Source organism: Rhinatrema bivittatum, chromosome 1 (assembly GCF_901001135.1).
Source record: "Rhinatrema bivittatum chromosome 1, aRhiBiv1.1, whole genome shotgun sequence".
NCBI classification, from domain to species: domain Eukaryota; kingdom Metazoa; phylum Chordata; class Amphibia; order Gymnophiona; family Rhinatrematidae; genus Rhinatrema; species Rhinatrema bivittatum.
Genome location: NC_042615.1, coordinates 4,431,111 through 4,457,307, shown reverse-complemented (window position 1 = coordinate 4,457,307; position 26,197 = coordinate 4,431,111). Strand labels below are relative to the sequence as shown.

Sequence of the window (26,197 nt, the reverse complement as noted above, 5' to 3'; positions counted from 1 at the left end):
TGCAAAAAAAAAAAAAAAAAAAAAAAGCTGTTGCATCCGCGGCTGCCCTTTTCTTCTTCCCGCCCCCCCCCCCCGACCCGGAACAGGAAGTGATGCGCGGGAAGCAGTGGCATAGCCACAGGTGGGCCTGGGTGGGCAGGTGCCCACCCAACTGGCACCGGAACTGCAAGGATGTCACGGGATCCCATCCCCGCGACAGCGAACAAGAGAACCCACGCCTCGCGCGCCATCACGGCACACATGGGGAAGCGCTGCTGCGGCCGTATGGCCAACCGGTCTTCCTGTTCGGGGGGGGGGAGCGGAAGCGCCGCGCGCAGCTTCCGCTTTCTCCCCCCAATGCAGGAAGATCAGCTGCCTCTCCTGCTGCCACCTGTTCTCCTGCTATCTTCGGACCAAACGGCCCGCCAAACTTCCTGTTTGGGGGAGTGGAAGCGCCGCGCACAGCTTCCGCTTTCTCCCCCAAAGCAGGAAGATCAGCTGCCTCTCCTGCTGCCACCGGCCTCCTGCTATCTTCGGGCGTCGGGCCGTACTGCCCGCCGATCTTCCTGCTTGGGGGGGAGGGAGGAAGCGGACGTTGTGCGCTGCGCTTCCGCTCCCCCCCCCCCCCGACAGGAAGTTCGGCGGGCAGTACGGCCCGACGCCCGAAGATAGCAGGAGGCCGGTGGCAGCAGGAGAGGCAGCTGATCTTCCTGCTCTGGGGGAGAAAGCGGAAGCTGTGCCCGTGCTTGAATGTGTATGTGTGGATGAGAATGGGAGTGTGTGTGGGTGAAAACTGGAGCCTGGGTGTGTATGTGGGTGAGAATGGAAGCTTGAATATGTGGGTGAATGGGAGCTCGAATGTGTGCATGTGTGGTTGAGAATGGGAGCCTGGGTTTGTAGGTGGGTGAGAATGGGAGCTTGAATGTGTGTATATATGGGTGAGAATGAGAGCCTGGGTTTGTGTGGGTGGTTGAGAATGGAAGCTTGAATATGTGGATAAGAATGGGTGCTTGAATGTGTGTATGTGTGGGTGAGAATAGTACCTTAAATGTGTATATGTATGGATGAGAATGGGAGCTTGAATATGTGTGGGTGAGACTGGGAGCATGGGTTTGTGGGTGAGAATGGGAGTCTGGGTTTATGTGTGTGGGTGAGAATGGGTGCCGGGATGTGCGTCTGTGTGTGCATAAGAATATAAGCCTGGGGAGGGGTGAGAAAGTGAGAACTTGAATGTGAGCTTGGGGGGGGGGGGGGAGAGCATATGAGAGTGACAGCTTGAGTGTGTGAGAGGGAGTCTGTGAGAGAAAGCCTGTATATGTGTGTGTGTGTAAGGGAAGAAGACAGTAATAGAAGAAAGACACTGAAAAGGAATTAGGAAATGAGCTATAAGGGAAAAAATGGGAAAAAGAGACCAGGACCAACTGATTAGAAAAATACAAAGATCAGACTACAAAGGTAAAAATATATATCTATATTTTGAGATGTTAGCAATTTAAATATAAGCAACACAACCACTCTCTCAAAATTTATGGACAGGTAGGAGCCGTGTATAAAATCGTAATAATAAGAAGGCTAAAGTATCACAAATCACCGTGAATTATGTTTGTATCATTAAGTAAACCTCATACTTAGGCGTAGATGTGAATGCTATGCTGCATAATTTGGTATTATTTATCAGTAAAAAAACAACTAGTAGACCTGCATGCCTACAGCCCACCCATGTTAACCTTGTGCCCACCCAAAAAATCAATTCTGGCTACGCCACTGGCGGGAAGGAGAAAGAGCCGTGCCGCATGAAAAAAATAGTGGCGACAGCAGCATCGGCCCCTGAGCAATTGAAGCAGCCGGTAATCGGGAAAGGAGTCAGCAGCACGAGCCTCCTGCGGCCGATGGGATTCTTCCTTCTTGGCCTGTGGGGGCTGGAGGAGGCTGCGGCAGCTACCATTTGTTCTCGGGGGGGGGGGGGGGGGGAAGTGAGTGAGAGAAAGAGAGAGAAGCAGTCAGCTAGCCTGTGTGTGATTGAGAGCCTGTGTGTGATTGAGAGAATGTATTTGATCGAGAGCATGTGTGTGTGATTGAGAGAAACTGGTCAGAGAGCTGATGTATGTGTATATGTGAGAGACAATGAAAGTGACTGCTCAGAGAGATGACTGATGTGTGAGAGTGTGAGACAGTCAGGGATGTGACTGATGTGTGTGTGTGTGTGTGTGAAAGAGAGAAAAAGCATGGAAGTGAGAACTCTGGGTATGTGTGTGAGAAAGAGAAAGTGATTATGGGAATGAGAAGCCTGTGCATGTGGAGAGAACAAGCATGGGAGTGAGAGACTGGTGAGTGTGTGTGAGAAAGAGAAAGTGATTATGAGAGTGAGAAGCCCGTATATGTAAGTGGAACACGGGAGTGGGAAGCCTGTGTGTGTGTGTATGGCATGAGAGAAACTGTTCAGGAAGGTGACTGGTGTGTGTGTCAAAGACTGTTTGGGAGATGATTGGTGTGTGAGAGACAGAAACTGGTCATGGGGGCATGACTGGTATGGTGTGTGTGAGAGACATGGGACTAAGGAAGAGGACCATGAGTATAGAGCTTAGCCACTACTGCTGCTTCTGCTGTGTGCTACGGCCTGCATGGAAGAGGAGTAGGAGAGCTGCTGGAGGGGGTAAGTAAAGATGGCTTTTTAAGTTTATTTTTCTTGATTGACTGCCATTTTAATTATTTAATATTATGTGATGTGCCTGCTTTTTTTGTTTGAGCAACAAGTATAGCTTTGGTTTATGTTTATTTTATTTATTTTTATTTATTTATTTATAAAAGAGTTTCTATACCGTCGATAAGACAAATCATCTCAATGGTTTACATGGCATAAAAATGTCAAATAAGTGTTCTGTTATAAATACAGACTTCGTTATTTTCATTAATGCACAATGTAAGTTAATTGTGCGTGGAGGCGGGGGGGGGGGGGCGGCATAGCTGACGTTTCGCCTAGGGCGCCTAATACCCTTGAACCGGCCCTGTGTGGAATGGCAGAGGAGTGGAGGAGCAGAGGAGTGTGACCAGGAGCAACGGAAGAGTGTGTGTGTGTGTGTGAGTGGTGAGAAGTGTGTTAGTGCTGAGGTGTGTGTGTGTGTGTGTGAGTGGTGAGAAGTGTGTTAGTGCGTGTGTGTGTGAGTGCTGAGAGCATGGAGAGTGATAGGCCTGGGAAGAGAGGAGAGAAGAGGTGTGAGGATAGGAGTGGGAGGAGAAGGCAGAGGCAGTGAGAGGAGGAGGGCAGGAAGAGTAGGAGTAGGGACAGGGGGAGAAGTAGGGAGAGGCAGGAGGGAAGGGATAGGGGGGTGGGGGTGGGGGAAGGGGTTAGGCAGGAAAGAGTGGTGGGAGGAGTAGGGCAGCATAGGCGTAGAGAGAGAGGGCAGAGGGGAATGGATGAGAGAGGAGAGCGGGATGGAGAGTGAGGGCAGGGAGGACACCTCTCCGGGAGAGGAAGTGGCACCCCCTTTGGACAGCCTTGTTTCACCACGGCAGAGACAGCGGGCCATAAGGTTCAGTGTGACAGGGAACGAGCTTCTCATCGCTGGTGTCCTGCAGCACTACGCCATGTTATTCAGCTTCTCATTGCAGCACTACGCCATGTTATTCAGCTTCTCATTGCAGCACTACGCCATGTTATTCAGAAACCGCCCAGCCAAGGCCAAACATGGTGCATGATTACCCAGGCCATCAGCCGCCACAGCGGGTCATCCATCAGTACCGGGACGTGAAAGCCCAGCTGAAGGCCAAGGTTGCAGCGAGATTGAAAAACACGGGGCAGACTGGAGGTGGGGGCCCTGTCCCATAGTAGTGACAGAGATGGAGCAGCGACTGATCGAAAGGCTGGGACTGGACGTGTTCGAGGGCATGGAGGAGCGGTTAGACATCACATGAGCCACCGCTGGTAAGTTCACCTCTCACATAAATGGACAGACAGCAGTGGGTGTAGACATAGGGGGGCTTTTATCTCCCAGAGACACAGAATGGGAAAAACCCTTTAGTAAAAAGGCCCCATAATTTGGCATAAGATGATCACTTTGCAAAGGACCAAAGTGCACCTCTGATGCCAAAGGAATAATCCATACCTGCTGGCATATGTACTTAAGTCTTCTTTTTTGTTTGTTTTATGTTTCCTCAGCTCTCGAGCAGGAAGCTGCCGGTCCCAGCCAAGAACACCCAGGAGCCAGCCGGGAAGCCCCAGAGAGCAGCCTGGATGCTCCTGGGAGCAGCTGCTCAATACCAATGCTCCAGAGCCCCTTTCAGATGGACACTGAGACACAGTGGGAGGAGCAGGAGCAGGGGCCAGAGCAACCACAGGCCATGTTCTTGCTCCAGCCCCTAGGCTCCAGAAACCCATTTAAAGTGGACCTGGATCTGGACACATTAATGGAGGCAGGCAACCTTCTGACGAGCAGTTAGGAGGAAGCAGCCTGCAGACTCACCATCAGCAAGCCACACGGAGGACACAAGCCCAGCTTGAGCCCTGAGATGCCACCAGCACCTTCAGCACCGGCACCAACACAGCCACCACCAGCATCAGGCCCTCCGCCACCATCCCAGCCATTGCCAGCAGCACCCACACCGCTGCCAGGACCAGCACCAGCACCTGCCACAGCCATCTGTAGAGGAGAAGTCAGGCAGTTGCAGGGAGAGATAAGGGTCCTGAGAGGATCTGTTCAGCCACAAAACAGGATCTTGCAGCAAAGCATGGCAGCCAGCACACAAAATGCCAACACAACAGCTGCAGCCATCAGCAACCTAACAAATGTAATGACGCAAATCCCTCAGCGAATGCCGGACCTGCCATCAGAATCCTCAGCTCCATCCGTTGGCTCAACACCCGCAGCAGTCCAGATTCACAAGGCCGCAGGGGCCCCCAAAACAAATGCCCCCCCTTCCAAGTGGGAAGCCACGGCATGGAAGGGCCCTTGAAGAAGGCAGAAAATGGCCCATAAGGGGCAAGACGACAATGTTTGAAAGAAGACAGGGACGGGCTCTTCACAGACTTGCTGTGCCGTCTGGATGGAAGAAACCGACTCAGCGCGTGCTCACTACAGAGTTGCTGTGCCGTCTAGATGGAAGAAACCGGCTCAGCGCGTGCTCACTACAGACTCGCTGTGCCGTCTAGATGGAAGAAACCGGCTCAGCGCGTGCTCACTACAGAGTTGCTGTGCATCTAGATGGAAGAAACCAGCTCAGCGCGTGCTCACTACAGAGTTGCTGTGCATCTAGATGGAAGAAACCGGCTCAGCGCGTGCTCACTACAGAGTTGCTGTGCATCTAGATGGAAGAAACCGGCTCAGCGCGTGCTCACTACAGACTTGCTGTGCCGTCTAGATGGAAGAAACCGACTCAGCGCGTGCTCACTACAGACTTGCTGTGCCGTCTAGATGGAAGAAACCGGCTCAGCGCGTGCTCACTACAGAGTTGCTGTGCCGTCTAGATGGAAGAAACCAGCTCAGCGCGTGCTCACTACAGACTTGCTGTGCCGTCTAGATGGAAGAAACCGACTCAGCGCGTGCTCACTACAGACTTGCTGTGCCGTCTAGATGGAAGAAACCGACTCAGCGCGTGCTCACTACAGACTTGCTGTGCCGTCTAGATGGAAGAAACCGACTCAGCGCGTGCTCACTACAGAGTTGCTGTGCCGTCTAGATGGAAGAAACCGGCTCAGCGCGTGCTCACTACAGAGTTGCTGTGCCGTCTAGATGGAAGAAACCGGCTCAGCGCGTGCTCACTACAGACTTGCTGTGCCGTCTAGATGGAAGAAACCGGCTCAGCGCGTGCTCACTACAGACTTGCTGTGCCGTCTAGATGGAAGAAACAGACTCAGCGCGTGCTCACTAAAGAGTTGCTGTGCCGTCTAGATGGAAGAAACCGGCTCAGCGCGTGCTCACTACAGAGTTGCTGTGCCGTCTAGATGGAAGAAACCGACTCAGCGCGTGCTCTCTACAGACTTGCTGTGCCGTCTAGATGGAAGAAACAGACTCAGCGCGTGCTCACTAAAGAGTTGCTGTGCCGTCTGGATGGAAGAAACCGGCTCAGCGCGTGCTCACTACAGACTTGCTGTGCCGTCTAGATGGAAGAAACAGACTCAGCGCGTGCTCACTACAGACTTGCTGTGCCGTCTAGATGGAAGAAACAGACTCAGCGCGTGCTCACTAAAGAGTTGCTGTGCCGTCTAGATGGAAGAAACCGGCTCAGCGCGTGCTCACTACAGAGTTGCTGTGCCGTCTAGATGGAAGAAACCGACTCAGCGCGTGCTCACTACAGACTTGCTGTGCCGTCTAGATAGAAGAAACCGACTCAGCGCGTGCTCACTACAGACTTGCTGTGCCGTCTAGATGGAAGAAACCGACTCAGCGCGTGCTCACTACAGACTTGCTGTGCCGTCTAGATGGAAGAAACCGACTCAGCGCGTGCTCACTACAGAGTTGCTGTGCCGTCTAGATGGAAGAAACCGGCTCAGCGCGTGCTCACTACAGACTTGCTGTGCCGTCTAGATGGAAGAAACCGGCTCAGCGCGTGCTCACTACAGACTTGCTGTGCCGTCTAGATGGAAGAAACAGACTCAGCGCGTGCTCACTAAAGAGTTGCTGTGCCGTCTAGATGGAAGAAACCGGCTCAGCGCGTGCTCACTACAGAGTTGCTGTGCCGTCTAGATGGAAGAAACCGACTCAGCGCGTGCTCACTACAGACTTGCTGTGCCGTCTAGATGGAAGAAACAGACTCAGCGCGTGCTCACTAAAGAGTTGCTGTGCCGTCTGGATGGAAGAAACCGGCTCAGCGCGTGCTCACTACAGACTTGCTGTGCCGTCTAGATGGAAGAAACAGACTCAGCGCGTGCTCACTACAGACTTGCTGTGCCGTCTAGATGGAAGAAACAGACTCAGCGCGTGCTCACTAAAGAGTTGCTGTGCCGTCTAGATGGAAGAAACCGGCTCAGCGCGTGCTCACTACAGAGTTGCTGTGCCGTCTAGATGGAAGAAACCGACTCAGCGCGTGCTCACTACAGACTTGCTGTGCCGTCTAGATGGAAGAAACAGACTCAGCGCGTGCTCACTAAAGAGTTGCTGTGCCGTCTGGATGGAAGAAACCGACTCAGCGCGTGCTCACTACAGACTTGCTGTGCCGTCTAGATGGAAGAAACAGACTCAGCGCGTGCTCACTAAAGAGTTGCTGTGCCGTCTGGATGGAAGAAACCGACTCAGCGCGTGCTCACTACAGACTTGCTGTGCCGTCTAGATGGAAGAAACAGACTCAGCGCGTGCTCACTAAAGAGTTGCTGTGCCATCTGGATGGAAGAAACCGGCTCAGCGCGTGCTCACTACAGACTTGCTGTGCCGTCTAGATGGAAGAAACCGACTCAGCGCGTGCTCACTACAGAGTTGCTGTGCCGTCTGGATGGAAGAAACCGACTCAGCGCGTGCTCACTACAGACTTGCTGTGCCGTCTAGATGGAAGAAACCGACTCAGCGCGTGCTCACTACAGACTTGCTGTGCCGTCTAGATGGAAGAAACCGACTCAGCGCGTGCTCACTACAGACTTGCTGTGCCGTCTAGATGGAAGAAACAGACTCAGCGCGTGCTCACTAAAGAGTTGCTGTGCCGTCTAGATGGAAGAAACCGGCTCAGCGCGTGCTCACTACAGAGTTGCTGTGCCGTCTAAATGGAAGAAACCGGCTCAGCGCTTGCTCACTACAGAGTTGCTGTGCCATCTGGATGGCAGAAACCGGCTCAGCGCGTGCTCACTACAGAGTTGCTGTGCATCTAGATGGAAGAAACCGGCTCAGCGCGTGCTCACTACAGAGTTGCTGTGCCGTCTAGATGGAAGAAACCGGCTCAGCGCGTGCTCACTACAGAGTTGCTGTGCCGTCTGGATGGAAGAAACCGGCTCAGCGCGTGCTCACTACAGAGTTGCTGTGCCGTCTAGATGGAAGAAACCGGCTCAGCGCGTGCTCACTACAGAGTTGCTGTGCCGTCTGGATGGCAGAAACCGGCTCAGCGCGTGCTCACTACAGAGTTGCTGTGCCGTCTAGATGGAAGAAACCGGCTCAGCGCGTGCTCACTACAGAGTTGCTGTGCCATCTGGATGGAAGAAACCAACTCAGCGCGTGCTCACTACAGACTTGCTGTGCCGTCTAGATGGAAGAAACCGTCTCAGCGCGTGCTCACTACAGACTTGCTGTGCCGTCTAGATGGAAGAAACCGGCTCAGCGCGTGCTCACTAAAGAGTTGCTGTGCCGTCTAGATGGAAGAAACTGGCTCAGCGCGTGCTCACTACAGAGTTGCTGTGCCATCTGGATGGCAGAAACCGGCTCAGCGCGTGCTCACTACAGAGTTGCTGTGCATCTAGATGGAAGAAACCGGCTCAGCGCGTGCTCACTACAGAGTTGCTGTGCCGTCTAGATGGAAGAAACCGGCTCAGCGCGTGCTCACTACAGAGTTGCTGTGCCGTCTAGATGGAAGAAACCGGCTCAGCGCGTGCTCACTACAGAGTTGCTGTGCCGTCTAAATGGAAGAAACCGGCTCAGCGCGTGCTCACTACAGAGTTGCTGTGCTGTCACACACAATGGATGGTGTTATGTCAAGTATTTTCAAGCAGTACCCTCACTAAGAAGCCTTCCATCAGCCTCGGTCTATTACGGCCTACTTTAAGTAGCCTACAATCTTTGCAGCTGCTGTCTCTTGTGAGGTTGTCCCATCTCCTGCTCCATGTTGCGGGGTGTCATCTCTTCTCATCTCCTGCAAGGGCTGGCCCCATGCTGCTGGGTCTTATCCTGGGTCTCTTGTCCCCTTTCAGTGCACTCTTTCAACATGGACTGTCTGGGGCCGTTGCGTTCACAGCACATAGTTTTGCTGTTATTAGGTCTAACATTAGAGCTGTGCGTTATGGCTGTGCGATACTCTTCGCAGGGAGCCTAACCCAGCCCACTCTCCGCCCCTACTCCTCCCAGTTTTGGAATTTGCATCGCACCATATGATATGGTGCGATTGCATGCATTAAAGGCCTATCGCATGCGAAAACGCCTTACCGCATTTTGAAAAATGACCCCCTTAATTAGTTAGGGGTAGTAACCACCGCAATAAGCAAGCTATTACCCAGACTATGTAATTCAGTCCTTGTTGGTTGTTGCCTGTATATAGATCCACTTTTCTTCATTCCCCCCTGCCATTGAAGCAGAGAGCTATGCTGGATATGCATTGAAGGTGAAGTATCAGACTTATTTGGTTAAGGGTAGTAACTGTGTGATGCTTTCACCAGTCCACACCTCATTAATTGTGTCCGTTCTAGGGTGCAATCCCTGAATGAGCTGCCGTGGTCACTCAGGAACTCAAATAGTAGTTAAAGTTATTTTCCCTTACAAAGTCCTCAGGTGGGGTTTGAATCCCCTCCACCTGGATGGGAGGCAGATGCCTTCCCCACTGAGCCAGCAACTCAGTTTCTGAAGTCTGGCTTCAAAAGTTCATCTCCAACCAACAAATCCAATGTTCCAAAGTCTGGCCCCACTGGGCCTACCTGCCACCACCCACCGTATCTCTTGGGATGCTTTCCTCGTCCCTAGATACAACCACCCGCTGGCAGTCTCTCAAACCATGTCCTTAAGTGAGCACACTCAAATATCCCAAAACAGTCTTTGGTTCTCGGCTCACCTTCCTGCAAAGTCCTCCAGCCGTCCATCTTCCATATCAGCCGGAGCCCCAGAGTTCCAGTCTTTGAAGAGCAACAGGTAGCATGGTTCTTCACCTTCAGTCCCCGGCAGGAGACTGAGTCTGCTCTACTAGGGAGTCCATTTTATCCTGAGCTAACTCCTCCCCCAATCATAGCTGGTTGGCTCGGAAAGGCCCCTCCTCACTTTGGCCCTCCCCTTGAAGCCATGGATTGGTTTCCCCAGCTCCACCCTTAACCTCCCACACCTGTGTTTCTTCTGCTTTTGTAACATCTGGGAAAGGAACCAAGGGACGTCTTTAGCATGGTGCTGCGGTATTTTCTTTCCCCTCTTCTCTCGGACTCTTAGTTCTGGGGTGTTTAACTGGCCCCTCTGGCTTGGGATATAGACCCCATCACAAACCGCCACAACAAGCAAGCTACTCTCACGCTTTTTTGTGAATGTAAATCCTTTTTCCCACATTTCCTCTTGCCGTTGAAGCATAGAGCAATGTTAGAGTCACATTAACCGTGTGTATGTTTATTGAATAAGGGTATTAATCACCAGGTAGTAGCCGTCATTCCTGCAAGCCACCCCCATGCCACTTCTCTTCATTCACAACCTCAAGACTTTATGGAGCCACAGTGTTTATCCCACGCCCCTTTGAAGTCCTTCACAGTTTTGGTCTTCACCACTTCCTCCGGAAGGGCGTTCCAGGTATCCACCACCCTCTCCGTGAAGAAATATTTCCTGACATTAGTTCTGAGTCTTCCTCCCTGGAGTTTTAAATCGTGACCACTGGTTCTGTTGATTTTTTTCCAACGGAAAAAGTTTGTCATTGACTTTGGATCATTAAAACCTTTCAAGTATCTGAAAGTCTGTAACATATCACCTCTGCTCCTCCTCTCCTCTAGGGTGTACATATTTAGATTCTTCAATCTCTCCTCATAAGTCATTCGATGAAGACCCTCCACCTTTTTGGTTGCCCTTCTCTGGACCGCCTCCATCCTGTCTCTGTCTCTTTGGAGATACGGTCTCCAGAACTGAACACAGTATTCCAGGTGAGGCCTCCCCAAGGACCTGTACAAGGGGATAATCACTTCCCTTTTCTTACTCGATATTCCTCTCTCTATGCAGACCAGCATTCTTCTGGCTTTAGCTATCACCTTGTCACATAGTGTTTAACGATCTGAAGTCGGCAAAACAATCACCCCAAGGTCTCTCTCCTGCTCCGTGCACATCAGCCCTTCATCCCCCATCGAATACATTTCTTTCAGATTTCCACACCCCATATGCATGACTTTGCACTTCTTGGCATTGAATCTCAGCTTCCATATCTTCGACCAGTCTTCCAGCTTCCTTAAATCCCGTGTAATTCTCTCCACTCCTTCCGGCATGTCCACTCTGTTGCAGATCTTAGTGTCATCCGCAAAAAGACAAATCTTACCTTCTATCCCATCCGCAATGTCGCTCACAAAGATATTGAACAGGACTGGTCCCAACACCGATCCTTGCGGCACTCCGCTCATCACCGCTCTCTCTTCAGAATAAGTTCCATTTATCATCACACATTGTCTTCTGTCCTTCAACCAGTTTGCTATCTATGCCACCACTTTGGCACTCACTCCCAAGCTTCTCATTTAATTCACAAGTCTCCTTTGCGGGACCGTATCAAAAGCTTTGCTAAAATCCTGTTGCAACAGTCGCGGCCCAACGGCTTCCCTCCGCCTACCTTTCTTTTTCTGCGGCGACTCCTGCTCCCTGTGGACGTCTGGCTGCCATGGCGTCTGCCCGCCATCCTCTCCGGCGTTCCCGGACCGGCTTGGGTGCTGCATCCCGCCATGCTCCTCAGGTATCTTAGGGTGAGCGTGCCGAGTGGCCCTCATTCTTATTTCCTCTATGGCGCGAACCTCAGGAGCGTCCCCCTGTGATGAAGTCACACTGCCCGGATATTTAAGCCTGTTGTTTATTGCTAGCCTTTGAGTTAGCAAGGGAATTCCTATAGATGGGATTTGCTCTCCATACCCAGCTACTCTGCCTCCAACTTCTATTTGGACTCTTTGCTGTTAACGAGGTACCCATTCCTCGGGGGCCTCTCTGCTTCTTTCAGGTTGCTATCAGGAACCGGTACTCGCTCCTCGAGGGCCCATGTTCCCTGACTCGCTGCCTGTGTCCATCTCCTTTTCTACTTGGAAGAATTCGCTACAGACACCATCTGTAAGTACTAATACCATCTACTCCTCAAAGCTGTTTCCCTGGAACCAGGTACTTGCTCCTCGAGGGCCTGTCTCCGTTCCAGCATCAGTGCCATCTTCTACGGAGAACTGCTGCGTGAGTACTTGCCAACGAGTCTCTGTGCCCAGGGATCTGGTACTCGCTCCTCGAGGGCCAGCTCTCCCTATCTCGGGGCTTCTCCATACTGGGGACTCTGTGAATATCTCAGTGTACTCATTTTCTCAGTTCTTCTTCCTACAGTACTGCTACCGGAGGAGCCGCTGTTCCAGCGCCTGAGGAATACTAACCCAGCCGGACTCCATCTTCTACTCACTACCGCCACCTCTGGTGGCTTCATAAACTGTCTAATAAAAGATATAATCTGTGTTTGTGTGTCCAGAGCTGAGCCTGACTGTGGCCCCTCATGGGACTTCCCCCCATGGGCGTGGTCAGCTGCCACAGTGTCCAAGGATCCACCCATACCCTACAAAATATAATAAATCCAAGCGCTCTTCCTTGATCCAATTCCTTAGTCACCTGATCAGATTTGTCTGACAGGACCTTCCCTTGGTGAAACCATGCTGCCTCTGGTCCAGCAATTCTGCTGCTTGTAGATAGTTCACTATCCTTTCCTTCCTTTTCCCACCACCGAGGTGAGGCTGACCGGCCTGTAGTTTCCAGCCTCCTCTCAGCTCTCACTCTTGTGAAGCAGGACCACTGCCGCTCTTCTCCAGTCACTCGGCACCACTCCAGTTTCTAGGGATCTATTGAACAGGTCGCACAGCGGACCCGCCAGCACATCTCTGAGCTCCCTCAGTGTCCTGGGATGGACCTCATCAGGCCCCATGGCTTTGTCCACTTTCAGTTTTCCTAGCTCTTCCCCTACATTTTCTTCCGTAAATGGAGTTTTATCCATTCCACTCCCCTCCAGTTTCTTGTTAACTAGCGACGGTCCTTCTCCAGGGTCTTCTTTAGTGAACACTGAACTGAAGTATTTGTTTAATATTTCTGCCATTTCTTCATCTCTCTCCACACATTGATCCTTTTCACCTTTCAACTTCACTATACCACTTTGAACTTTTCTCCTTTCACTGATGAATCTGAAAAATGTTTTGTCACCTCTCTTTACCTCTTTGGCAATCCTTTCTTCCGCTTGACTTTTCACTATCTTGATTACTTTCTTCATCTCCCTCAGTTCTACCAGATATTCTTCCTTGTGCTCCTCCCTTTGGGATCTTTTATATTTCTTAAACACTGTTCTTTTATCTTTTAATTTATCAGCCACCTCCTTTGTGAACCAGATAGGTTTCATTCTTTTCTTTACTTTTCTTACATGTATATTAGTCGCTTCAGTAATTGCTCCTTTTAGTTTGGCCCACTGTTTTCCACATCTCTCATATTCTCCCAGCCTTCTAGTTCTTCCTCCAGGTACTTCCCCATTGAAACACAAAACCCTGGTCTTTGTGCAACTTCTCTGTAACGTATTAGTGATATGAAACCATACTGTTTGATGATCACTGGTGCTGAGGTGGGCACCCACCCAAATATTAGAGTCATTATCTCTATTAGTGAGCACTAAATCAAGTATAACTCCCTCCCTCATAGGCTCCATTACCATTTGTTTGAACAGAGCTCCTTGCAGGGCATCCACTATCTCTCTACTACCTGTTAGGTTCTGCAGAAGGGATTCTCCAGACTACATCCGGCAGATTAAAATCTCCAACAATCACCACTTCTTACTCATCTTTTGGATGTCTTCAATCAGATCTCTGTCCAGCTCTTCCATTTGATTTGGAGGCCTGTAAACCACGCCAATAAAAATGGATTCCCCATCATCTTTTTTTAGGACGGCCCATAAAGCTTCTTCTTTGCCCCATTTTCCCTGCAGTTCAGTTGCTTGGATATTGTTTTTGACATAAAGAGCTGCTCCTCCCCCTTTTCTGTCCTCTCTGTCCTTTCTTAACAAGTTATATCCCGGTATGGCCGTATCCCAATCATGTGAATCTGTGAACCATGTCTCTGTGATAGCAACAACGTCCAAGTCTGCCTCCACTATTAGGGCTTGCAGGTCTGGGATTTTATTGCCCAAACTTCGAGCATTTGGCTCATAGCTTTCCAGCTGTTCTGGTACAGGTTACTGTTTTTCTTGGACTCTCTGAGTGACTTCTTTAGCTGACTTTTGTTATCCACTTTGCCCTTTTTTATTGCATTTGTATTTGTATTTGGGGGGGTGACATTCTAATGTCCTACTGTCCCTGGCTATTTGAATAGCATTTCTGCTGGCCGATGATCCTGGGAGGCTTTTAACTGTAGTGTTTCCCTCGCTGAGAGTTCCCAGATTAATGCCTCTGATGACTGAGTCACCCAGCGTAGTGAGCTTTTTCCTTTGGTTACTGATTGTATTATGGAATTTCTGTATGCATTGGGTTTCTTCTTTCTTTTCAGATAACATTTCAATCTCCTTCTCAAGAGCTTCTTCAGTATTTCATACAGAGAAGGCTTTTTGTACTTGTTGCACTTGATACAGTGTGTGTCTCCGCATCACAGGTCTAATTCTACCAGAGCCCACTGTAATTCTGTTGTTTTTTGAGTTCCTTAATGCCCTTTGTGAGTGGGGGGTAGACTTGTGGGCTGCACAGCTGTCAACAACGGGTGTCTGTGGGTCACAGGTCTTATCCTACCTGAGCCCACTGTAAATCCATTTTCCTTGACTTTTGATTTTTCTGTGGTAATGGGGAATTAATTCCTGAATAATGTAAAGTGGGTGAAACTTTCTTTATTGCATCTAATTCAGCTTTAACTTCAGCCAGCTCCTTTTTCAAGAAAGAGAGTTCTGAGCAAATGGGGCAAGCCCTACGTTTCCAGATGATTTCCATCAGAATAAAGGCTCCACATCAGTTACAATTGGATAGTCCTCATTTTGGTAAATTTATTTGATGGATAACACCTAAGGAAATACCAATTTACTAATTTATCTTGTTGCCAATTATGTTTTTAGGCTGACTATATCAGAAAAACAAACCTAGGGGTGGGAGGGAGTCAAACAGTTAACCCTTGGTCAAGGTTGTTCTCAGGTGGCATCTTAAATACTAACTAATTTATTAAAGCATGAGTTTCAAAAACCAAACTTTCAAAACTGAGACACCCCCTCGACTTATCTTGCACCATCCGTAGATCCAAAATCCTAAATTGTGCAGGAGTGATCTGCAGGTGCTCCTGTCCCACCTACCAGTATATAGAAATGGTGGCAACTGGGCCCTGTAGCCAGCACCATTTTTTGTACAGAAAAACCTGCATTGCTGTAGTGCCATCTAGAAAACCCTGCAGAAAAAGATACTTGGAACCCATATGGTATTAGGTATATTGTAATGTGTGTTAGCTGTGAGTTTGGCCCTCAGAAAGCCATGAACAAACTGAATGACAACAACATAGTAAACTTTCCAGACCAAAACAGCACTAACTGTTAGCACTCAAATAGCAACAACACTATCTGTGAAAAGACAACACTGAAAATATTACTCCAGACCCTAAAACACCTCCTGTTAGGAAAGCAGAACAAACCAGACTGCTACAAATCCCTACACAGAAACCACATTGTAGAAGAACGCCCCACCTCAGTTACACATCCAGAACACAGACTCACTCTCACAAAATTCAGAAAAAAAGAGACCATGAAGTATAAATAGAAATGTATAGTCAGAAAGCAAACTGAGAAGTGGAACAAGTAGCTTTAGCGGGGCTACGACCCAGGGAAACCCGGGTTCAAATTCCACTTCAGCTCCACGGGGAAATCATTTTACCCTCCACTGTTTCAGGAAGAAACGTAGAGCCTCACAGGCTAAGCTTTTTTTCCCAGTAAATCAGATTGTAACTCTCTGGGGATAGGGAAATGCCTACAGGGCCTGAATGTGACCTGCTTTGAAGTGCAGTAAAGTGGAATATAAATCAAATATGAATAAATAAAACAAGCCAGACTCTACATAAATGCAGCGGTGGAAAACCAGAAACATCACCCCCTCCCGCAGCTCATAAGCAGGGTCCCAGCCTGGGGCGTGCTGAACACACCCCTCACAACCTGCCTTCCCACTTATTATGGCGAGTATAGGCTGAGAGGGTCCTGAACGGTGTCCCTGAACCATCTTGACTTGCCGGGCTGGAAAGGAAAATGACCAGCCTCCGCCCTCTGCTGAAAGTTTCTTCTGGGCAGCCCTCCCTGCCTTATCCTGTCTGTCTGCCCAAATAGGTCCTAAGCAGGCTGGATCTGAGCTGGTGGCCCCCATCAGAGTCCATGGGAACCAGCCCCCTTTCCTATCCTGTGCAGCTGACAGACAGAAAATGGGCTCCACGCTATCGGCTCGCTTAACCGGGCCCCCAGGGACTATTCCTGAGGCCACCCGGTCATCCGAAGAATTCCCCACCTAGGAGAACGAGCGAACGAGAATCGCCTTAGCTCCCCTGAGCCACGGGAGAAAGAGACTAACATCTGGGCACAGATTCGGACAGTGCCTTGCCTCTGGACCTCGAGGCTGCCATGCAACGTGAGTCTCCACTGAGAAAGGAGGGACTCCCAAGTCTTCCTCCTCGTTGCCAAAGTCAACCGCACCTGCTCTCGAGGCTCCTGGCCTTCCCTTGCGAGCACAATGGGCTAGGTCAGGTCCTGCTTCCCGCACTCAGTGGGAACAGGACATAACTGAAACACGTGGCCCCCAAGCACCCTCAGGCAATCTCTGTTTTACCTTCTCCGCACCAGCAGGAATCCGGCTCAGAAACGCTCTCTGCATCCACTCAGACGTGCGACGCTGACACCGCTCTTAAGCTTTTTTCACTTATCTTTTCTTTTTTAAGGGCCAAACATTTTAAAAATAAACAAACACTAAGTTCTCATGGAAAATTAAAAAAAAGAATACTTTCTTTTGATGCTTTCTTCCAAGAAGGGGAAGCAGGATCCGCCAGAGAGAAGGAGGATTAGGGGGTGAGGGAACCAGCACCACTGGCTATCAAACGCCCCTCCAGGACTGGGTCCAAACTCCACAAGGGTCACTGACTCCTTGCTCAACCCTTCTCTACAAGGGGGATAGTCCTGGAAACAGAACCTAGCACCCCTGGGAGAAAATCTTTGTCTCCAAAGTCTGACTGCAGGTTTTGCACCTCTACCATCTGCTGGAGACAGAGAAATACTAAGCGACTGCAGGTGGCACGCTACCTTAAGAGGCACAATGTGATTACTTTTCTTCTCTGTCTCTATCATCTTCTGGAGACAGAGAAATACTAAGCAACTGCAGGAGGCATGTTACCTTAAGAGGCACAGTGTGATTACTTTTCTTCTCTGTCTCTATCATCTTCTGGAGACAGAGAAATACTAAGCGACTGCAGGAGGCACGCTACCTTAAGAGGCACAATGTGATTACTTTTCTTCTCTGTCTCTATCATCTTCTGGAGACAGAGAAATACTAAGCGACTGCAGGAGGCACACTACCTTAAGAGGCACAGTGTGATTACTTTTCTTCTCTGTCTCTACCATCTTCTGGAGACAGAGAAATACTAAGCGACTGCGGGAGGCACGCTACCTTAAGAGGCACAGTGTGATTACTTTTCTTCTCTGTCTCTACCATCTGCTGGAGACAGAGAAATACTAAGCAACTGCAGGTGGCACGCTACCTTAAGAGGCACAGTGTGATTACTTTTCTCTATCATCTGCTGGTAGGGATGAAAATCCCATGTGTATGGACTGATCTGGGGTATGAACAGTATTGGGGATAATGTCTTTAATGTCCGGGTGGGTGCCCACCTCAGACCCAGTGATCATCAGATGGTATGGTTTGATATCACAAATAAGATACAGAGAAGTCACACAAAGACCTGTGTTTAGAATTTCAAAAATACAGACTTTGACAAAATGGGGACATACGTGGCAGAACTAGAAGACTGGAAGATAAAGAGTGAGGTGAAATAATAATAACCTGGCGCGATCTCCTGCACTCGGACTGTCAGCTGCTGGTATTCAAAATGGCGCCGATAGCCTTTGCCCTCACTATGTCACAGGGGCTACCGGTGCCATTGTCGGCCCCTGTCACATGATAGGAGCAATGGACAGCCGGCGCCATTTTGAATACTGGCAGGCGACGGCCCGAGTGCAGATCGCTCCAGGACTGCTGCTGGACCACCAGGGACTTTTGGCAAGTCTTGGGGGGGTCAGAAGCGTGGGGGGTTGTAGTTAATTAAATTTAAAGGGTTGGGATGGGGGTTTTTTGGGAAATGAATACATATGTAACTAATGAACGGATCAGGGTCCCCCGAGAACAGATGCAACGGATTTGGCTCCCCACGAATATGAATACCGAATGGGACGAATCCGTCCCTGGTGCACATTCCTACCTGCCGGGCTGAGGTCTCTGATCCATCATTGTTGTTACCAAAGTTAACGCTTGATCTTGAGGCAGTCTTCAAAGGGGAACTGTTAGAATTTCATTGCTGGATTAATTCCTTACACTGAAATTTACAGTTTTCTTTGGAACATAGCCAACATGAAATGTATTTTCTGGACATCTGTATCATGAAAGCAGTGGGGCATCTTACAACAACCATTCACAAAAAACCCCACAGAACACAATAATTTGTTGCGACTGGAAAGTTTTCATCCATGGGGGGCAGAAGATGAGTTTACCGATAGGTCAATTCCTGGTACTTAGATGTTTATGCTCCACCAATCAGGAGTTTAAGTTTCAAGCTCACATCTTGAATGAAAGACTGGTTCGGCGAGGTTACCCCTGTACACGCTTTAAGGAACGCATACAAAAGAGCGAGATATGACAGTCGTCAATTAGTGGTAACATGCCAATCTAGACAAGTGCGGTCCCGTTTAAATTACATCATGAGGTATTCTCACCAATCGGGGCACAAGATTAGGATAATTAAAAAGCCCTGGCCATGCTCCTCGGATCACTTTCATCAGGCACTGGAATATTAAGTGGAACGTGACACGGGCAGCGTTGACAGATTCTAATCAGGAAAAGCTCCCATGGAAAAGTCATTTTAAGTGCGGTGCATGAACGCCATCGCAGGGTCGACATGAGTACTAAGAGGTTCACCAATGGTTTGCCTGCGTGGATCATTCATATGCTAACCTGCCCTTGCTCTCTGATCTATGTGGTCAGGGCAAAGCGAGCAATCAGAGTCCGTTTCAATGAACATCGTAGCAGTCTTAGTACCAATAAACTGAATGCCCCTTTGCTTTCTCATAGCAATACTATGAATCACTTCTCTGATGATTATTGATGGCATATCATTGACCAGGTGGTGACAGGGAAGCAAAATGTAATTAAAGAGAGCAGGTCTAAAACTATCCAGCTAACCTAGCCAGATATGTCCAATATTCAGCCAGGTTAGCCGGATAACTGAATCTCCCCCTCGAATGCCTCTGAAATGCCCCTTTTTAATCCAGATCCATCATAGCTGGATAAGTGGCTGAATATGCCTCATTAACTTGTGAGTTATCTGTCTAAATGGCTCTTTAATATCTATTGTTTGATTTTTTAGGAAGTTATTTGTTCTTCGGCACTTATGAACTTCAATCGAAGGACTAGTAGCTAGAACTTCATCATTTTAAAATTCCCCTAAAGCAGGCATTTTACACTGAAACCATGTCAGGAGTTCAGTTTTAACCTTTGAATCAGTCCTTTTCTGTTTTACTGTCTTTAAGCATGGGTCTGACATGGCTACGAATCTGTCAAAGTCTGGAAGCAGCACATGCAGGCCGAATATCCCGGTCACGTCACATCACTAGCACCTTTTACCATAGTCTTACTTAAATCCGAGCTGCCGGCACACCACCAGTGTGTTGAGTTCGGTCCAGCCATCATCGCACACGCTGCCCCACTGTCCCCGGTGATAAACCTCCAGGCGTCCCAGGCGGCTGCCGCTCCCACTGGACAATCTCACCACGCCATCTGAGGAGCAACACGGGAGGAGAAAGAGTCACTTCCACAGGGGGCAGAGGAAGCAAGGCACGCAGCTCACTTACATATCACACATCAAAGCCGGCAAACTGCAGGCCACACCTCTTCATGGCTCCAGTCTAAGGCACTCGTGACTACTTTTCATGGAAAAATGACTCAACCAGCAAAGGTTTGAGACTTGTGAGCAGTGCTGCCAATCATGAAAGCTTCAACCCTGGTCACTGTTCATTCACTCCTCGTTCAAGAAAAATTCATACAACAAGGCCTCAAGCTGGAAAAGAGATCAGGATAAGCACAATCATGTGTTAAGTATTTGTTGTGGGGAATGTAATCTTCACTGGCATTTCTGGAGGAAGGGAGGGAAGGTTGGAGGGGCCAGAAACCAGGGAAAAGACTTCAAAATGTGGGGCCATGCACCCCCACCCAGTAATCCCCTCTGGGGTCCTGTGGTGCTCCCCCTTCCCACCCCCATCCCCAGCTCTATCAGCAGAACCTCCCCCCACCCCCTCACCCCCTGGAAAAGGGCTATGAACTTTCCCATGCCCAGGAATTCAGCGCAGATTTTATCCAAAGCTAGGCTGGAAGCATAAATTACCCTTACCAGTAACATGAGGGTAACCTGCACGGAGCGGCAGTTACTTCCCTTACCAGTAACATGAGGGTAACCTGCACGGAGCGGCAGTTACTGCCCTTAACAGAAACATGGGGGTAACCTGCACGGAGCGGCAGTTACTACCCTTAACAGAAACATGGGGTAACCTGCACGGAGCAGCAGTTACTGCCCTTAACAGAAACATGGGGATAACCTGCAGGGAGTGTCAGTTACTACCCTTAACAGAAACATGGGAGTAACCTGCACGAAGCGGAAGTTACTGCCCTTAACAGAAACATGGGGGTAACCTGCATGGAGCAGCAGTTACTGCCCTTAACAGAAACATGGGGGTAACCTGCACGGAGCAGCAGTTACTACCCTTAACAGAAACATGGGGATAACCTGCAGGGAGTGTCAGTTACTACCCTTAACAGAAACATGGGAGTAACCTGCACGAAGCGGAAGTTACTGCCCTTAACAGAAACATGGGGGTAACCTGCATGGAGCAGCAGTTACTGCCCTTAACAGAAACATGGGGGTAACCTGCATGGAGCAGCAGTTACTGCCCTTAACAGAAACATGGGGGTAACCTGCACAGAGCGGCAGTTACTACCCTTAACAGAAACATGGGGGTAACCTGCATGGAGCGGCAGTTACTGCCCTTAACAGAAACATGGGGGTAACCTGCACGGAGCGGCAGTTACTACCCTTAACAAAAACATGGGGGTAACCTGCATGGAGCGGCAGCTACTGCCCTTAACAGAAACATGGGGGTAACCTGCACAGAGCGGCAGTTACTACCCTTAACAAAAACATGGGGGTAACCTGCACGGAGCGGCAGTTACTGCCCTTAACAGAAACATGGGGGTAACCTGCACGGAGCAGCAGTTACTGCCCTTAACAGAAACATGGGGGTAACCTGCACGGAGCAGCAGTTACTGCCCTTAACAGAAACATGGGGGTAACCTGCACGAAGCGGCAGTTACTGCCCTTAACAGAAACATGGGGGTAACCTGCATGGAGCGGCAGTTACTATCCTTAAAAGAAAGATGGGGGTAACCTGCACAGAGTGGCAGTTACTGCCCTTAACAGAAACATGGGGGTAACCTGCATGGAGCGGCAGTTACTATCCTTAAAAGAAAGATGGGGGCAACCTGCACAGAGTGGCAGTTACTACCCTTAACAGAAACATGGGGGTAACCTGCACGAAGCGGCAGTTACTGCCCTTAACAGAAACATGGGGGTAACCTGCACGGAGCGGCAGTTACTGCCCTTAACAGAAACATGGGGGGTAACCTGCACGGAGCGGCAGTTACTATCCTTAACAGAAACATGGGGGTAACCTGCACGGAGCAGTAGTTACTATCCTTAACAGAAACATGGGGGGTAACCTGCACGGAGCAGTAGTTACTATCCTTAACAGAAACATGGGGGTAACCTGCACGGAGCAGTAGTTACTGCTCTTAACAGAAGGCATGGGGGTAATCTGAATGGAGTGGCAGTTACTACCCTTAACAGAAACATGGGGGTAACCTGCATGGAGCGGCAGTTACTACCCTTAACAGAAACATGGGGGTAACCTGCACGGAGCAGTAGTTACTATCCTTAACAGAAACATGGGGGTATCCTGCACGGAGCAGTAGTTACTACCCTTAACAGAAACATGGATGTAACCTGCACGGAGCGGCAGTTACTACCCTTAACAGAAACATGGGGGTAACCTGCACGGAGCAGCAGTTACTACCCTTAACAGAAACATGGGGGTAACCTGCACGGAGCAGTAGTTACTACCCTTAACAGAAACATGGGGGTAACCTGCACGGAGCAGCAGTTACTACCCTTAACAGAAACATGGGGGTAACCTGCACGGAGCAGTAGTTACTATCCTTAACAGAAACATGGGGGTAACCTGCACGGAGCAGTAGTTACTGCTCTTAACAGAAGGCATGGGGGTAATCTGAATGGAGTGGCAGTTACTACCCTTAACAGAAACATGGGGGTAACCTGCATGGAGCGGCAGTTGCTACCCTTAACAGAAACATGGGGGTAATCTGAATGGAGTGGCTGCTATTTCCCTAGGAAGCTTTCTGGGTAAACTGGATGGACCATTTGGTCTTTTTCTGCCATCACGACTATGTATGTTACTGTGTGATGTGTGGGACCTACAATATCCCAGTGTGTCTGTGTTGGGACTTCCAGTATCAAAGTGGAGTATCGGTGTGTGATATGGAAGACTTGGGTAAACTGGCAACGGAGCTGAAAGAGACTCTAGAAGGCTGGGAATAGTTGGGTGAATTAGAACAACAGTGGACTAAACTAAATAGAAGGAGCTATAACAAACGCAACAAACTTATGTAAAAGTAAGAGAAAAAGGAAACCAATTGTGTTCTGCAAGGAGGTGGCTGAGAAAATAAAGGCAAAATCACAGGGAAGATTATCTCGTGAACTGAAGGAGGCAAGGAAGGAAATCAGGGTAGCAACAGCTCGAGTGGAAAAAAAGATTGCCAAAGAGGTAAAGCGAGGTGCCAAAGCATTTATCAGATATATCAGGGAGAAGAGGAAGGACAGAGGCGGTTTTATAAGATTAAAGGAGACAAGGAGAAATGTGTGGAGAGAAATGAAGAGATGGCAGAAATATTAAGGAAGGCAATGGAGAAGGACGAATGGATGGAATAAATACGTTCTCATTTACTTAAGAGAGTATTTGGGTTGAACTAGCAAAACTGGAAGTGGAGAAGGCCATGGGAGTGGATGAGAGACAGCCTAGGATACTGAGGGAGCTCAGAGATGGGCTGGCATTTCCGCTGTGTGACCTGCTCAATAGATCCCTGGAGACAGGAGTGGTGCTGCAGGACTGGAGAAGAGCGGTGGTGGTCCCGCTCCACAAGAGTGGAGGCTGAAAACTACAGGCCACTTAGCCTCACCTCAGTGACGGGAAAATTAATGGAGAGACTATTAAAGATAACCATCTATCTACAATGCAATGAGTTACAAGATCCGAGGCAACAAGGCATTAACAGAGAAAGGTCCTGTCAAACAAACTGAATTGATTTTTTGATTGGATGACTAGAGAATTGGATCGAGGAAGTGTGCTCAATGCCATCTACATGGCTTTCAGCAAAGCTTTTGATATGGTCCCGCATAGGTTTATGAATAAAATGAAAAGCTTAGGAGTGAGCACCAAGGTGGTGGTGTGCGTTACAAATTGGCTGACTGACAAACGTGGCCATGTACTGTGAAGACAGAAGATTGATAAGTGGAGTTCCTCAAGGATCTGTTCTGGTTCTCTTCAATATCTTTGTGAGCAATATTGCAGTGGGATTAGAAGGTAAAATTTGACTTTTTGTGGATCAAGGTCTGCAACAGAGTGGACACACCTGAAGAAGTAGAGAGAATGAGAAGTGACCTAGAAAAACTCAAGAAGTGGTCAAAGGTTTGGCAGTTGGGATTTAATGCAATGAAGTGCAGAGTCTTGCATTTGAGGTAGGCAATCCGTAGGAGTTGTATGTGTTGAGGGAGCGAAAGTAAAATTGGTTCTTACCTGCTAATTTTCGTTCCTGTAGTACCATAGATCAGTCCAGACTCCTAGGTTTTGCATCCCTGCCAGCAGATGGAGACAGAGAAAGTTTTACTGACACTGCAATTCCTTAGTGTTTATCCCACGCCCCTTTGAAATCTTTCACTGTTTTTGTCTTCACCACCTCCTCCAGCAGGGCATTCCAGATTTCCACTACCCTCATCATCAAGAAATATTTCCTGACATTGCTTCTGAGTCGTCCTCGCTGGACTTTCATTTCATGACCCCTAGTTCTATTGGATTAATTCCAGTGGATAAGATTTGTTGTTGATCGTGCATCATTAAATCCTTTCAGGTATCTGAAGGTCTGTATCATATCTCCTCTGCTCCTCCTCTCCTCCAGGATTTACATATTCAGATCCTTCAACCTCTCCTCATAAGTCATTTGATGAAGACCTTTCGCCATTTTGGTCCCCCTTCTCTGGACCACCTCCAACCTGTCTCTGTCCCTTTTGAGATACGGTCTCCAGAACTGAACACAAGGACCTTTTTAAGGGGATTATCACTTCCATTTTTTTTTTTTTACGAGATATTCCTCTTTCTGTGCAGCCCAGCATACTTCTAGCTTTAGCTATTGCCTTGTCACATTGCTTCGCCATCTTTAGATCACTAGATACTATCACCCAAAGGTCTCTCTCCTGTTCCATGCACAGCAATACTTCACCCCCTATCGCAAACAGTTCCTTCAGATTACCATGTCCCAGATGCATGATTCTGCACTTCTTGCATTAAATCCCAGTTGCCATACCTTAAACCACTCTTCAACTTCCTTAAATCACGTCTCATTCTCTCCACTCCTTCCAGCATGTCGACTCTGTTGCAGATCTTAGTATCATCTGCAAATAGACAAACTTTACCTTCTATCCCTTCCGCGATGTCGCTCACAAAGACGCTGAACAGAACTGGTCCCAATACCGATCCCTGCGGCCCTCCACTTAACACCGTTCTCTCTTCAGAGCAGGTTCCATTTACCATCACACGCTGTCTCCTATTACTCAGCCAGTTTGTAATTCACATCACCACCTTAGCACTCACTCTCAAGTTTCTCATTTTGCACACAAGTCTTCTATGCGGAACCATATCAAAGGCTTTACTAAAATCCAAGTAGATCACATAAAGCGCTCTTCCCTGATCCAGTTCTCTAGTCACCCAATCAAAGAAATCAAACAAATTCATCTGACAGGACCTACAGCTGGTAAATCCGTGCTGGCATGGATCAATCAAGCCACCATATTGTAGGCAGTTTACTATCCTTTCTTTCAGCAGAGTCTCCAATACTTTTCCCACCACCGAGGTGAGGGTAACCGACCTGTAGTTTCCAGCCTCCTCTCTGCTCCCACTCTTGTGAAGCGGGACCACCACCGCTCTCCTCCAATCACTCGGCACCACTCCCATTTCTAGGGATCTATTGAACAGGTCGCACAGCGGAGCCACCAGCACATCTCTGAGCTCCCTCATTATCCTGGGATGAACCTCATCTGGGCCCATGGCTTTGTCCACTTTCAGGTTTCCTAGCTCTACCCATACATTCTCTTCTGTAAACAGGGTTTCATTAAAATCCACCCCCATCAACTGCCTTATTAACCAGCGCCGATCCTTCCCCAGGGTTTTACTTAGTGAAGACTGAACTGAAGTATTTGTTTAAAATTTCTACCTTTTCTTAATTGCTTTCCACACATTGATCCTTGTCACCTTGCCACTTTGGACCTTTCTCTGATGTATCTGAAAAAAGTTTTGTCACCTCTCTTTACCTCTTTGATAATCCTCTCTTCCGCCAGATATTTTACATTCCTGATTACTTTCTTTCTCTCTCTGTTTAACCAGATATTCTTCGCTGTGATACTCTTTTTGGGATCCTTTATATTTCTCGAATGCTGCTCTTTTTATTTTCATTTTGTCAGCCACCTCCTTTGAAAACCAGATAGGTTTCCAATTTCTTTGCTTTTGTTTACTTTTCTAACATGAAGATTAGTTGCCTTTCTGATCGTTCCTTTTAGTTTGGCCCACATTTGTTCCACCTCTCACATTTTCTCCCAGTCTGCAAGTTCCATCTCCAGGAATTTGCCCATTTCAGCAAAGTCTGTATTTTTGAAGCTCATAACTCGGGTCTTCATGTGACTTCTCTGAATCCTATTTGCAATATCAAAACATACTGTTTGATGATCACTGGTGCTAAGGTGGGCTCCTACCCAGACATTTGAAATGCTATCCC

The 26,197-nt window shown here is 48.7% G+C and overlaps 1 protein-coding gene across 5 annotated transcripts in view; it reads right to left on the bottom strand.

The window, feature by feature from the left end:
• The window catches only part of PRSS12 (serine protease 12), a 174,689-nt gene that overhangs the window by 101,349 nt on the left and 47,143 nt on the right, over window positions 1-26,197 (bottom strand). For all 5 annotated transcript variants that reach the window (XM_029571667.1, XM_029618548.1, XM_029619297.1 and 2 more), the window contains one exon: window positions 19,666-19,807. In XM_029571667.1, coding sequence (XP_029427527.1) covers window positions 19,666-19,807 — 142 coding nt within the window. The remainder of the gene's footprint in view (window positions 1-19,665; window positions 19,808-26,197) is intronic.